This window comes from Cheilinus undulatus, linkage group 12 (assembly GCF_018320785.1).
Source record: "Cheilinus undulatus linkage group 12, ASM1832078v1, whole genome shotgun sequence".
Taxonomy (NCBI): Eukaryota; Metazoa; Chordata; class Actinopteri; order Labriformes; family Labridae; genus Cheilinus; species Cheilinus undulatus.
In genome coordinates this window covers 8,250,316-8,265,829 of record NC_054876.1, presented here as the reverse complement: position 1 = coordinate 8,265,829, position 15,514 = coordinate 8,250,316, and the positions used below count along the sequence as shown (strand labels likewise).

Below are 15,514 nucleotides of genomic sequence, written 5' to 3'. Positions count from 1 at the left end.
CTCTTCCATTTTTCTGAGATGCACAAGGAACAAGGAAAGAGGGAGATGAAAAGGAATCAGGAGTTCTGGACAAAAAGAATTCCTTGACTTTCTTACACGTCTCACTCAGTGGGGGTTGTTGGCTTGTTTTACAAAGTTGAGGTAAGTAATGCATGAATAATATTGGTTTTCATTTATTTTAATTTTATTTGTTAGGGACAGATATACAGGTGCATTTCAATAAATTAGAATATCATGAAAAAGTTAATTTATTTCAGAAGGTCTACAGGACTGTGTTATTTGTGATATTGATCACCTCCACACCAGATTAATCTGTTAAACGGTGGGAAAAAAGCCCTTTTTGTAAAGTGCAGGGATCATACTCAGTGTTTGGAGAAATCTTCTTTTAATGGCAGCATACAGATTGATTTAGAGCTTAGAAGTACTAACTTCCTCCAATCCCATTCATTCCTAATGGCTGTCCTCCACTTCCTGTCCCACAGTGTGTCATCAGAGTCACATGACTGCAAATAACTAATTGGATATTAGCCAAAATCCAGTATCATGCATCCCTCATAAACACCTGAGTCCATCATGTTCAGCTTTTCTTGGAATAATTTAAAATCTAATCAGTTTCATTTATTACAAATATTAAAATGAAACCACTGAACCTGTAACCTGTAACCTGAAACTTGAATTATTTTAGGTCAGAGCATTAGAAAACACAAGCACCACGGCAACACCACACAAACAAGGCAACAGTGCTTTCATAAAAACTATTTATTAACCACGTCACTTCAGAGTTAAACATTAATCATTTTTTTGCACAATGTTTCAAACAGGAGTGTTTTAAACATCGGTGTGATGATGCCGAGTGAGTCGAGTGCTACGTTTCTGTCTGAGTAAGGCCGCTGGCGTTTAAGATGTAACAGTAGAAAATAGGGCGAGTGCAGAGGGCTTAATCATTCAGAGATAGTCGACACAAAGACTAATAAAGAGTGTATCAGCAGGAGAAAAACCTTTACAATCACTTCTCTACAGTTTCTGGATCAGAATAGATGAAGCTCCGCCTCCTCCGTTACAGATTCCTGCCAGACCGTACTGTCCAGACTTCAGGTTGTGCACCATGTGACCCACGATCCTCGCTCCAGACATTCTACAGGAATAAAGAGATAAGTTATTATCATTATCAAAGACTTTCTCTAACAGACTCTAAAACTGTAGGTATATACAATGTTTCAGTTTATTTTCCATCACATAAAGACGTTATACTGGACAAAGGAGCTGACAGAGGGTCTTACCCTGTTTCATAATCTAACCTATTAACCTATTTTATGACCTATTAACCTATAAACATTGTTACTTCAATTAGGTTGGGTTTGATGTTATTGATGTGTTATAAACAGATTAGGATATTTAACTAGACTACCGTCTTTGTTCCAGTGTACAAACACCAAAGGAGAATCAATGTGTTGATGGAAGTATGTCCGACTCCTTGTTAGGTAAAACATGCCACCCTTCATGGGTTACACCTGGGCCTAGTTTCAGAGAACCTTGCTAAAAAGTTAGCAAAAAGCAAACCAGTGTTATACTGAACAGTGGAAACATGAACAACTTTACCACGATGAACTTTCTGAATATGTACTTCACTTTACAACTGAAACAAATATAATGGCCACAATTCTTCTTTCTTTTGGAGATTTTTGAAGGCAGATGAAAACTCTGCTACACAGAGTATTTATGCTTCGGGTAAAAGCCAGGCAAGGAAGCTGTGGCACAAGTGCAGAACATCAAGTCCAGTTTGGGTCAAATATCTCAACAGCATTGTCCAGGTGCGTTAGTCCAACTTTTTGCTATGTTTGTATGTATTTAAAAGTCAACTTTTAGTCAGAATAATGCAATTATTTAACTTTTTCTAAATGCAAACTGGGTGCCTTGTCCCTTTTAAGTAGGGCCGGGCAATTAATCTCAAATTAGATAAAGTCTAATATGGATGTTGCAATATTCAAAGTGCAGACAGTGCAATATCCCTTTAACCTGAAATGTGTCAAAATACCAGTTTCATAAAATTGTTTTTCTTTTTTATGCTCTACACATTTTGCAAACATTCAGGTTTTATTTTTTACAAAAAATCTTGCTCTTCTTATTCATGTATATGTTTTTCCACATCAAAGCAAGAATAATATGAAAAATGATCATTAGGGCAGCAACAAACGATGATATCAATCATCGATTCATAGTGGGATTCTGCTTTTATTACGTCCTCTTGCAAATATTTTTTCCCAGAGGAGACACAGGTAAGCCTCAGCCTACGACAGTTATTGATATTATGATAACTAATAAACATTTGTCACTCACTTATTCAACAAGCTAACGTTAGCTTGTTCATGCTTGTGTTCAGACTGACCCGCACCCACGGACGGACACACAAACTTTTTTGTTTTTGTTTTTGTTTTTATGACAAGATATTTTTTAGATCACTAGCATCTCATCTCCATCATGACACATGGTTAATGATGAATATATCTACTCATTTTTTCTGCTAATCATCACAATATTATCAGAGAAGCACTAAACTAAGCAAAAGTAAAGTTTATCAGCTGTCTGTGTGTGATGTTAACAGCTCTGCGCTACGCCAGGTGACATCATAATTGCGCAACACAAAGAATCAATACATAAATTCGTTGCCAACTCTTTAATTAGCGATTTTTATCGATTTCGTTGTTGCAGCCCTAATAATCATCCCCTTCAGTATAGCAACATCAAATTTCATCAAAAAACAATTGCATATTAGATTGAAATCACAATATTGTAGGGAAAAAAATTGCAATTAGATTTTTGTTAATTGTTCAGCCCTACTTCCAAGTCTGTAGCTTTGTTTTTTCAGGTGTTTCTACTCTTTTGACAACATTCATCAGCAGTACATTTACATTGATGATAAACTAGCAGTCTCATTTTGAAATGTTTCTCTTGGTGTTCTGTTATTACATCACAATGTGTACCAAAACACTCCTCTTAAACTACAAGTGCAGCACAAGATTGTCAGCAAGCAGATGAAGAAAAAACATACAAAAAGACATAAAAAGCTTCAGTTTTAACATGAGACTCAGCACTGCAATCTGTTCGTGTAAAAGACGCTTACAGTGGACCTGACTGTCTGTCTAATTTTTCCAGACTGAGTACTTCACAATACCATAACTATTATTAAAAGTATGTTCAAAGTTGTTTTTTGTGGACATAGCTCCAACTTTGACCATATAATCACATAATGAGAGGCTTACATTACTCTTGTACAGTAACTGCAGTGTTTTTAATAAGTACTAAGCCTTGGTGGTGACACTGAGCTGGAATGATTATTAATTATGGATTAAAAGAATAAAATTTTAAAAATGCATCTACTCTTTTTCCAGGATTGATAAGCAGTATGTTGTATAAAGCTGCTTAAATAGCATGCTTATTGATAGTGAGCTTGTATATCACAACAATAAACCTATAGTGTAGGACAGAAGGATGATACTGGCGGCAAGAAGCTGCCAAAAAAACAAGCTTTACTTGGTTTACTTGGAAGCTTTACTTTCAGCATAAGTCAGAGGCATCTCAATTGGTGCATAACAGAAGGAAAGAACAAATGGGTGTCTGTGTCCTGCATGCAGATGGTGTCTTTGTGTGAATTAAAAAAAGAATGAAATAAACTTGGGTTGCTTTAAATATACCTGGGTTGCACACTCAAATATTGTCATTGTTACACTGTGGTTAAAACCTTGATGCTGATTTTAGTGACCCTCCCAAATACCTTTAATAATCAGGCATCTGAATTATCACAAGCTGCTCCTACAAAGTACATGCAGAAATTGTTTTATAATTACTAAAACACCACTACCACGAAAAAGAAAAATCTGCCAATCCTTAATTTGATATTGTCTTCATTTAAACACCTCAGTTCTTAAAATTAAAAACACAAAGCACACTTTTCTCAAACAATTCTGAATATAAAATAAGTAAATATTGACCCCTGATACGGTATTCAAATGTTGTGTATTGTGTGTTTTTTTTGCAGCGTGAAATTCGCCTCCTTTGCAGTACAAACAGTACAGAGGTCAATGTTTTTGTACACCTGGATGCCATTTGTTCAGGTATTTATTAAGGGAGTGTGTCTCAAGAAGACTAAATGATTAATTATCATCGTTAGTCAGCGCTAGAATTGCAAATCAGTTAAACATATTTCTCATATCGACACCTGATCCTTGCCAAATGCTGTGATGAAATTGCAATACACCTGTCTGCCATCAGATGGCGCTGTAGCTCTAAGTAGTGAATCTGCTCACAAGGTTAACAGATTGTTTTTAGTAGGAGAAAGGTGGTTTGGCATTATTTTGTGCTAGAAAATTAAAATAATCAGCAATATGGATAAGGTTTATATATGCTGCTGAGGTATGGAAAGTGTATAGGAATAAAAAATCCTTTGTAGCATCATTATTGAAGTAGATCAAGTAGGTCAGAAGACAAAGAATATGCTGGACTTAACAAAGCTGACTAACAAATTAAGTCCAGCATATTCTTTGTCTTCTAACCTACTTGATCTACCTCAATAATGGTGCTACAAAGAAAAAGAAAAGGTTAAAATACTGATCTTTCCTTTCATCATAAGTCCTGTCCCAGATCTCTTTAAAAACAGTGACCAGCTGGTTTGTTTGAGCCTCTCTCAGCTGCTTACCCAATGGGGTGTCCAAGAGACACGGCTCCTCCGTTCATGTTGACCTTTGCTGGGTCGATGTCCAACATCTTGATGTTTGCGAGGACGACCACGCTGAAGGCCTCGTTGATCTCCCACATGTCGATGTCCTCCTTCTTCAGACCAGCTGCATCCAGGACCTGAGGCACACAATGGAGGTTACAGCAAATAACAGAGCTGATTTTGAGACTTTGTTCTTACATATCTGGACAAAAAAACATCTAAAGTAAATAAAAAAAACAAACGAAAAAAACTTTAGTGTTTAAATTTTGGCACCCCCTGCTTTTGTCCTGTACATGTATGAATATCTTTTTTCCTTTTCTTTTTTAATCTCATCCTGTTTCCTTTGACTAACCAACTCCATCCTTCATTACTATTTTTTCCACTGATTAAGTAAAGAAAGGCTGCTTCTGTAGCAGGCCATTTATCACTTTGTCTGACAATCATCCAGCTGCAGTAGTTTCGGACATTTCAAAAAACACTGCATAGAAGTAGTCAAGCTTCAAGGCAGTGCTCTCCAAAGTGTGGGGCCCCCTGGTGGGCCTTGGTTGTGCTGCAGGTGGGGTGCAAGAGGTAACCTGTAATAACTAAATGATAATTAAGTGCTTCATTACATGTTATTAGTCTGTTAAGGACTTGTGTCTTTGATATTGATGCTGAGAGAATAGAGTTTGCTGGGCCACAGCTAAAGAACACTGAAGTGACTTTTCGAGTGCCTGATCAAAACAACATAAAGGGCAGCGACTCATTATCAGAGTGATCCAAAAAGCACTTTTAAGAGCAATGTTGGGGTCTCTCATAGCCAAATGTTTGCTTTGAAACTCTCTGTTTATGCAAGACAAATAACAACGTTAATATTCCAGTTTGTATAATAATTGTACAGGGGTTTTGGTTGGCCCTAGAAGATTTTCCGGTCTCAAATTGGACTAGAGCATAGTGAATTTTGGGAAAGTCTGCTCTATACTGAAAGCCACGACATCATATTAAATTCATAAACAGCTAAAAACTCTTCACCAGTTTTGATATGCATCAGATACAGCACTGAATACTGGTAGATTTACTTCCCCATAGAAACTTTAAAAATATCCAAATATATATGGAGTTGCACAGGCATCCCTAAAGCAGCAAAAGTGCCAATGTTCTGGCAATGACCGTATTCTTAAAGGATCGATATCAGTGCAAATACAGGGATTTTTCATGTGACAGTAAATGGGGAAAAAAGTCTGATAAATACCTGATTCCTTCTGTCAATAAACTGTTTTGATCCATTTCAGCTCTCAGCTCATACCAAGTGCCTAATCACAAAACTATGTGGTGAAAAATACAGCACATGGTTTAATAGCCATGAAACATGGCTGTTAGTGAGTTTTAAGGTCTTGTGTGTATATAAAAAAATATTAGGTAAAATACACAAAGCTACAGTGACAGTCAAGAATACAAAAGCCTGCATGCACAGATATATTTACTGTAACATGTAGATTCCAGTGACTGCTATAAGGTATTTACGCCACCAGATGTCGCTGTTGCTGTTTGAAGCTGGGTCTTATTTCACTTGTCACTAATAGAGAGATAGGCTCACAGTTTCCTAAGACTTACTCCTTTCATCTATGGCAAACATTAATTGTGAATCAGACTCAGCACCAGAGAAAACAACCAATGAAAGGATTTGAGAAAGAAAACACAAACGGACTCTTTCCAGGCCGATACTCACCTTTGGTACAGCAAATGCAGGAGCGATGGGGAAATCAATGGGGGCAACAGCAGCATCAGCAAAAGCTAAAAGAACAAAAATAAAAATAGATATTACTCTTGTACTTTTTTTTTTCTAAAAACAAATTAAAAAAAAAAAATCCCTTAAAAAGTCCCATTTAAAACTGTGTAATGAAGTGACAACAGGCAAGAAAATCAATGTGGCACATGAAATTAACCTGAAGATACTAAAATATATTTGAACTAAAATTTGGATTTTATTTAAAGAAAATAAACAAGCGAGTCACCTTTAAACTTGCAGCAAGACCAGTGTCACTATGAATTAGGGCTGGGTGATATGGCCTAAATTTTAAATTGCAATATATTTTTGCTATATGCCGATACACACCGCAATACTTTGAAATTTTCCTCTAAGTAGCTGTATAATGTTTAATTCAGCCCTAAATGACACCAGTACGGTGATTTAAAAAATGCTCTATTGTAGCTTTTTAAAAAAAATTATGAAGAAAGAGTAAAAATCAGTATTAAGTCAAGTTTAGCACAGCGTTTTATTTTGAAAAGACTTCATTCAAGCTTTTACTAATAAATAAAAGGTACATAAATCATGAAATACACTGTCTTTTATAGTGGATGGAAAGATCTGAAATGTTTTCTGTGTTATGTTTTTTTACTGCTGAATATAAAATGACAATTTTCCTCAATAAGGGTGAAGCAAACCTACAAAAAAACTCACCAACCCTGCATGCAGCCAATGCCAAAACCCTGCAGTCTAGTCCACCATTCAGGCTCACTGCTGTGACTATATTAGCCAGTTATCTGTGCTGAAGAACGCTGGACCAGTTTCTGGCAAGTTCATGACATGAGAGAAACTTTAGACCTTATTCAAGAAACTCCTGTGTGATCATCAGGAAAAAAGCTCATTTGAAGTAGAAAGATTTTAACTCTTCGTTGTCTGTGTTTTGAACTGTTAAACTGAGATAACTCTCCCTAGTTGTAGAGAAGTGGATCACATTTGTCCGCGGCTGGGCCGTCTTCTCTCTAACATGTACGACTCTGGCAGGGAGTTTTTAGAAAAATGTTCTCGCCCAGGCAAATCATGTATTCTGGGTGGATCTTAATGAGATTTTTAAATCCTGGCTTTTCAATAACACGGGGTACACGTCTTTAGAGGCGTGTTAGCAACATGTTGTGTTACTGCTTCCGTTATCTTGGCATCATCTTGCAGAAATTTTAACTATTACCACGTTAAGTTCTACATCCTTTCTTATCTGAACCACTGCCAGGTGACTGATCCAGCGCTGTTTCCTGTTGTCTATCTCTGAACGCTGCTAACTTGCCTCGCTGCTATTTACTTCCTTCACTCTCCCATGCTGCTCTCCTCTGCTGACACAAAACACGCATGTGGGGAAGAGAGTTTTCTGGATGGGCGGGGGGAGTGAGCTCTGCTGTAAGAGAGATGCGTTCAGGAACAAGGGAAAATCGAATCTCCAGCGAGAAATGCACGCTGATGGCTCAAGACTTCCAAATAATTTATACTAGATGTTCGCAATATAGTCCTTTTATACATTGAGTATATTCAATATTTGGCCCAACCCTACTATGAATGTGTCTCTGACCAAAATAAAGGGTTCATAATTTGTTTTGTATATGCTGTGTGCGCTTTTCTCTCTTTGATTTTTATCAAACTGTCTATCAAAGGTTAACATTTTTTAACTTGACATATTTTCTGACTTTAATTTCAGCTAAGCTCTAAAAATCAGCTGAGCGTGTGAGTCTAGGTGTGTTAAAGCTTACACACAACTCTGGCCAGTGGAGTGACGTTGAGTCTCTTTGCAGCGTCTGCTGTCATTAAAACAAGGGCGGCTGCTCCGTCGTTCAAGGTGCTGGCGTTCGCTGCTGTCACCGTGCCTGAAAACATATAAACAATCAAAACCTTTAGGATGAAAACATAACATAAAGACTGTGGTTAATCTGATCTTAGAAAAAATTCAGCAATCAGCACTTTGAGTGATTACAGGATTGGAGGTTAAAGGAGAAAAGAGAAAAAAATGCCAATGCAAGTGTCAATATCAAAGTCCTTATTTGTGTTGTATCAAAAGGAGGGCAGATTAAACCAGTAAATAAAATAAATCAAAGGTCTGTTTACCGTTCTCTTTCTGGAACACCGCCCTCAGTTTGGGAACTTTGCTGAAGTCAACTTTCCTCCACTCCTCGTCTTCGGACACAACTACATCAGGTTTACCTAAAAAACACATAAACATTAAATAAACTGTTCTGCATATAAAGTAACAGACATTTTTCAACAGGTCTGGAGCGCCTGTCAGTACCTCTCTGGGGAATGCTCACAGGAACGATCTCCTTTGCGAGCACGCCGGCCTCGTACGCTGCTTTGCTGCGGCTGTATGAGCCGATAGCGTACGCATCCTGCTCCTCTCTGGTGATGTTGGAGTTCTTTGCTGTGTTTTCTGCACAGTTTCCCTGTTAGAAACAGTGGGAGACAATAGCAGAGATTAAACTCCACTTTCATCCAAAGTCACATCAGTTTTGTCTCACTCTCCTCTTATTCAAAGACAAAAATAATCAAACTATTCTTCTAAATTTAAATGTTATTTTTAAGCTCTGCACTAAGTTGGCACAACCCTTGCTGTAAAGAAAATGGCATCTACTATAGTTGGATTAAGAGCATCAACCAGTTAACAACCTCTCATTGAACACCTGATGGATCATTACCATGTGGAATTTGTTGTAGACGTCAGTGAGTCCATCTTTGACAATGAGGTCCTCCATCTTCACTCCTCCGTAGGACGGGGTCTCTCTGGACATTACATACGGGACGTTTGACATGCTTTCCATGCCTCCTGCTACCATCACATCCTGAAAAAACAAAGATGAAGCAGTCATCTACCACATTAACTTTAGTCTGCTGTTAACATTTTTCTAGCCAAAGAACTAAGTCCTTATATTTGTGTGTGATGTAATCTGTTAACCATTATTCTCTCATAAAATTTTTCAGTCTGTCAAAGAACTTGTGGATGTCGTCTCTCTGTCCTTAAGTGAAGTCTCTATTGACAAAACTGTAAAAGCTCAGCAGCTATCAAACATCTGAGTGTACACAAAGATTGTTTTGGGTCATAACAAATTTTCCATGATCTTTCCAGAGTTCATATTTGTGTTTATATTAGTTAGCATGTTTCCCTCTATTCATGCAGCGCTGTAGTTTGAGTAATGCTAGCTGTACCTGGTGTCCACACATCAGACTCTGAGCTGCCATCATGATGGACTTCATCCCAGAGGCACAGACTTTGTTGATGGTTGTTGCTGGAGTGCCGAGGGTCAAACCTGAAGATACAATCACCAAGGTTATTATAGTTAACTAAAACTAACTAAATAACCAAAACTAAAATGTAAAAAATAATTACTGTAGTTCACTGAAACTAAATAAAACCAAAGCTTAACCAAAAAACAAAAACTAACTAAAATTGTACAGTGCGCTTACAAAACCAGCTAAAATAATGTATGTGTGGCATATCTGTGATATCAGTGATATACCCAACATGGTTGTAACATGGGGCTAGTGGGCCAAAGCTGTCTTTGGTTTAGTAAGTTTCAGTTTGGCTTGCCAAATTTGTTGAGTGATAATCAGGATAAAAATTCATAAATTGGAGCTAAAAAGTAAAACTACATAAAAAAGGGCAAAAAGTCAAAAATGAGGCCAGTTCATAAGATTAATTTCATAAATATGAGCCAAAAAGCATTAACACATGATCAAATGAATATAATGTGATTAAAAAGTGAGAACTGCAAGGTAAAAATTCATGTATATGAGATTAAAATCATCATGAAGAAATAAGACAACTATAATGAGAGAGTCAGTTTTTTTTCTTTATATTAAATTTTTCATCCCTTAATTGTGATTAACAAACATAATTTGACTGCTGCTCTATCTATTACATTTTTTATTTCATTTACTTCTGGCAAGTTATGCTACTTTATTTATGACAAAGTGCAGTTTACATGACCACCCCTGAATAATAAGTCGTAACGCAATACCTTTTAGTAAATTGCACAAAATTAAGTTATCATGAAGTTACTACTTGAGTAGTTTTTTAGGGTAAGTTTTTTAAGGTACTTATTTACGCTTACTCAAGTACTTATTTTTATGAGTACTTTTACTTCTACTTGAGTAATTATTATTGCTAAGTAACAGTACTTTTACTTGAGTACTGTAACTGTGTACTCTACCCACCATTGGTTTCATGTCTGGAGTTGTAAGCAAAGGTCATCTTTGAAAAAATAAAATTATAAGTGAACAGTAGCCGGTTTAAATATGTTCTTTAAAATGAATGATGTTCACTCAGCCCCAACATGTACCTGATAAAACTAAATCACCAAAACTAATAAAATCTAAAACAAAGCTTCACAGACATAAATTAGCATTTTCCAAACCCAAAGAATAAATTGAAAAGCTCACAAAAGTAATGCCTTTGTTCTAGTCCTTTTCAAGAGAGCTGCATATTGAACAAAGTCAGAAATGTCATAATGTCACAGTAATCATGTTTATATTAAAATAAGGACTGTTTATGCTCTGCCGCCTTGTTTTTCTATTCAGCAGTCTGGAACATGAATGTAGATGTGGGGATCCTGGGCTTAGTTTTTCAAAAGTTAAACTGGATAAAATTATTCAGATTTGAAAATACAATTTTTGCCTGCTAAATTCAATTCAATGTGTTATATCTAAGCCATTTGGTGATTTCTTTCAATGGGGACATGGTCCTTTTTCAACCAGACTGCCCACTTTATTTACTTTTTCCATTCAAGTACACTGCATTATAAAATACTGAGTTCATCAACTTCATTGGAAAACGATGTTTAGTTTGCCCTTTAAAGAAGTATTGTCACATCAACAATGTCCTATTTATTAGCAAAACACTTTTATCTACCATTTTAACCATTAATATAAAATGATTGCTGGTCTTTTATTTAATTGGGCTACAGTCTTGAACTCTGGTTATGTGTTTACACTTTTAGCTTTTTTCTGCACGTCAGGATTTGTCATGAGTAAGGATGAAAATAAAGTGTGGTCCTACCTGCTCCTAGTAAGGCTTGTCTGGTAGGAGCCTGACCTTCTCCTGCCTGAAGTACATTTCCCATGTAGACCTCATTCACCTCTTCAGGAGCGATTCCTGCACACAAGAAAGAATTAGTTCACTAAATATTCAAGGTCGTCTTGTTCTAAATACAGTTCCCTTGAAAACATGAAAGCTGAGGCCAAATGTTTCATTTAGCAGATTAACTAAGCCGTGCTTTCGTGGAATCTTTATACCCAATTATTAAGAGAAAAGATACTTCCTCCTGAACAAAATGAAGCCTCTGACTGTACCTGCTTTCTCTATGGCTCCTTTAATGGCGATGGAGCCCAGTTTGGTGGCTGGCACTGCTGCCAGGCTGCCTTTGAAGGAGCCCATTGGAGTTCGGACTGCGCTGACGATAACAACTTCCTGCAACCATGCATTCAAACTTCACATTAATGTGCTGTCCCATCATTTCAATAGGACTAGAATTATAAATATCAGTGGCTGAACTTACATTGAGTGAAGGGCGGGATGTATACGTTCTTGAGAGGTACTTGTGAGCCTAAGAAAGAAGAAAAATCAGAATCAAGAACACTTTATTGGTACCTAGCAGACTTTTTTCACTAAAAAACATATTTGTTGCACCAATATACTGGTTCATCACTTATAATAGTCTGGGATTATTTTTTCTCAAATAACCTCCAAGTGAGGAAGGAAAGGCCATGCCCCATTGCATACATAGGGAGAAGAAAAAAGAAAAAACTAATTTGATCCTCTGCCCTAATGTACTTGTTGCCTTTTTGTGCTTGTGTTTTTTCCAGACTATTTTTTTTAAGAAACACCTGTAAATGCATGTACAATCCTTGCCAGGCTTCCACATGCACATCGGCAAGTGCTTGGTCTGACCTGCTACTGGTATATTGTGGATCAACACCTGCCAGCAATACTGTATACAATGTAACAATGCTTCTTGGCAATAAATCTTAAGACTGTTTATTAGCCTTGTAAATGGTGCCACATTTGTCAGGAACATGCATTTGTGGGATGAGCAGCAGAGCTGAGTATGTGGGTTGCACCCATAAAAATTTTGTCAAATCTTCTCTGCCAGTACAAAACAGCTTATTTTACCACTGCTATTGACTCTTGATTTGACATCCTGGTACCCCCCTGTGTTAGCAAACAAGTGCCTGATTGGCATGTCATGCCAATTGTCCAACAATGAGTCCAGATTCTGCCTACAGCAGTTAGATGGTAGGGTCAAAGTGTGGAGAAGACACAGAGAATGCTATGCTGATTGCTGCACCAATAGAGTAACATCTTTTGGGGGAGGCAGTGTGATGGTGTGGGGCGGCATCCCCCTCACTGGAAAAATGAGACTTGTCATCATTGGAGGCAATCTCAGTGCAGAGATATCGAGATGAGATTCTGCAACCAGTGGCAGTCCCATATCTAAACAGTCTGGGACTGAACTCTATCCTCCAAGATGACAACACTCGCCCCCACAGAGCGGGGTTTATTAGAAACTACCTCAAGAATTTGGGAGTGGAGAGGATGGAAAGGCCTGCCAGCAGTCCTGACCTCAACCCCATTGATCACTTGTGGGATCAGCTTGGGCGTGCTGTTCATGACCAACATAACCACACTGGCTGACTTGCGACAAATGCTGGTTTAAGATGATGCCATCCCACAGGAGTGTGTGACCAGGCTGGTGACCAGCATGAGGAGGAGGAGCCAGGATATTGTGGTTATGCATGGTTCTTCTACACACTACTGAGGCTCCTTTTTGTTAAATCAATAAACTGTTAAATTGCCAATAGGTCTTGTTCCTTCAAACTTCAATCACCCAGTCCATCAAACAAGAGTCAACGGCAGAATAAGCTGTTTGGCATTGGCAGAGAAGATCTGGCAAATTTTTCATGGGTGCAACCCAAATACTCTCAGCTTTGCTGCTCATCCCACAAATGCATGTTCCTTACAAATGTGGCAATATTTAAAAGGGTAATAAACAGACTTTCCAATGGTCTAAGATTTATTGCCAAGAAGCATCCCTAGTTCACATTAAATTATCTCACTGTGTTGTGATGCATATTGGCTTAAACCTTTTAATATACAGCCCAACTTGATCTTTAAGGAAAACAACCCTACTTATACATTTTTTTGCGAGATTTACCTATCCTCAGTGAGAGAGGGCTTATTTTCAGGCTAGCATTGCTGAAATATTGTGCCTTACAACTAAAACTGCATCATGCAATTTCGTTTCAATTTATTGAAGTTTTGACTGAAACGTAAGAAAACATTATGCTAACAATAAAAACTAAAAGAAGTGATATTGACAAATTCATGGCTCAAAGTACTGATGTCAAACTTTACTTTGGAGCTCAGTGTGGGGGTAACATGACCCCCTTGTTGGCTTTTATTCAACACTCAGTTAAGCTAGTACCTGGTGTTTTAGTCAGTTCTGCCTTCATTTACTTTAATAAGTAGACCTTAATTCGTTTATTTAGAAAGGCTAGTGATGTAAAATAGCTGAGTGCAAACACCTGAGCCACCTGCAGCAGTTCTCATGTGTTCTCAGCTGTAATATTACTTCATTCAAGGACGCTGAGCAGACACTACGGTTAGCTCAGCTGCCTCTGTATGATATAACCACGGCCTTGTGTTTACAGCTAGCAGGAATGGATAAAAGCTAGCGTTTATGTGCAAACAACATCATAACAGACAGAGGAAACAGAAATGTTGCAGTTTTTCACTCACCAAGCGTTTACAGAGCCGAGCGTGCATGTTTAAAAGTCCACTGGATGACATTTTGGACAGCAAACAGGACTGACTCACTCACTATCCACAGCTTCACCTTCAGCCATGCAGCGGAGGGAGAAGTAGACCAGCCAATCACAGTGAGAGGTGTGCTCCCTGACGTCACCACTCGAAGTGCATTGTGGTTATTGGAGTGTATCCGGTGAAATCGCAACGAGACTGACATTCCAACGCCAAACATAAAAAAATAAAGCATATATTTAAAACATTTCTATCATTTTTTTATTACGTACAAAGAAATACGTCCTATGGTGGATTACAGACACCCAAACCAGCCGCATACATGAACAGACAACAAGCAAAACAAGGTGCCAAATTCACGAAGTTGTAAAAGAGTCATAAACATAATTGCTTATCTAAAAGTAAACACTGGCGAAATTTTCAATTTAAAAAGTCAATATGTAAACGATATAAAAAAGCAGTGCCAAGAGAAACTGCAAGCAGAAGCACTGGCAGTCTGTACTAGTGATCACTTATCAAAACCTGTGGTGTTGCTAATCATTTCAATATCCCAGACTGATAATACCTGCACAAAACATTACTTTGCATTCATCAAATAGAAAAATTATGTTAAAAAAAAAAAAGTGGGATTATGTAAATGAGCTAGCATTTAGAGTTTCGAAATCTTAAAATGAATTCACATTTGCTATACATGATGAGAACTGGAGTTAATGACTAAAATATATATTTTAAATATATCCAGAGACTTAAGAGGACCTTAAGCAGGAGAGTGTGTGTTTTTTTTTTTCTAAAAGAAGGTTAACATAAATGTAATGTGACCTAATTTGGAGAATATAATGACCTATAAAACTCAAAAGTGGTGTGAGGTTAAGAACTTCCCTTTAACTGACTCTGAATGTATTTTAAGAGAAGAAAGTCTTGACAGCTTCATGATTATTAGTTTCTTTATCAAAGTGAAACTTTTTTGCACACCTGTGTTGAATCAGCTGGCTGCGCGGGAAACGTCCACACCTCTGCACAGACACCCGCCAAACGTTTTCCTGCTCTCTAACATCCGGTAAAAATCGCCATTATCCTTCTCTCAGTCTCTGTTTTAGAAGGCAAGAAAAAAAGTTGCAAGACTATTTTAGTGGGCTACTTTCATACAATTTTACTTCAACATTCCTACCTGGAGGCGCGCTACATTTTCACCCCATTATGTCCCGTCTGCAGGTGAAACTGGGAAACCCGACGTAAGGCATTTCCG

The 15,514-nt window shown here is 37.6% G+C and overlaps 1 protein-coding gene across 1 annotated transcript; it reads right to left on the bottom strand.

Moving 5' to 3' along the window:
* Window positions 1-741: 741 nt before the first annotated feature.
* acat1 (acetyl-CoA acetyltransferase 1) lies at window positions 742-15,314 on the bottom strand. Its single transcript, XM_041800535.1, has 13 exons — window positions 15,241-15,314; window positions 14,248-14,466; window positions 12,008-12,055; window positions 11,802-11,919; window positions 11,509-11,604; window positions 9,660-9,760; window positions 9,152-9,295; window positions 8,749-8,899; window positions 8,568-8,663; window positions 8,216-8,329; window positions 6,423-6,487; window positions 4,694-4,851; window positions 742-1,135 (listed from the first exon to the last, which is right to left on the bottom strand). Exons 2-13 carry the CDS (start codon window positions 14,296-14,298, stop codon window positions 1,015-1,017), a joined length of 1,263 nt encoding a protein of 420 aa, XP_041656469.1. The 5' UTR covers window positions 14,299-14,466; window positions 15,241-15,314; the 3' UTR covers window positions 742-1,014.
* Window positions 15,315-15,514: the final 200 nt, after the last annotated feature.

Bases quoted from the DNA above. Each gene is read 5' to 3' on its own strand.
- acat1 (XM_041800535.1), bottom strand. From the start codon at position 14,298: ATGTCATCCAGTGGACTTTTAAACATGCACGCTCGGCTCTGTAAACGC. The intron at 12,056-14,247 runs GTGAGTGAAAAA...CTTCTTTCTTAG, and splicing joins CTCGGCTCTGTAAACGCTTG to GCTCACAAGTACCTCTCAAG. The intron at 1,136-4,693 runs GTAAGCAGCTGA...TTATTCCTGTAG, and splicing joins TCTCTTGGACACCCCATTGG to AATGTCTGGAGCGAGGATCG.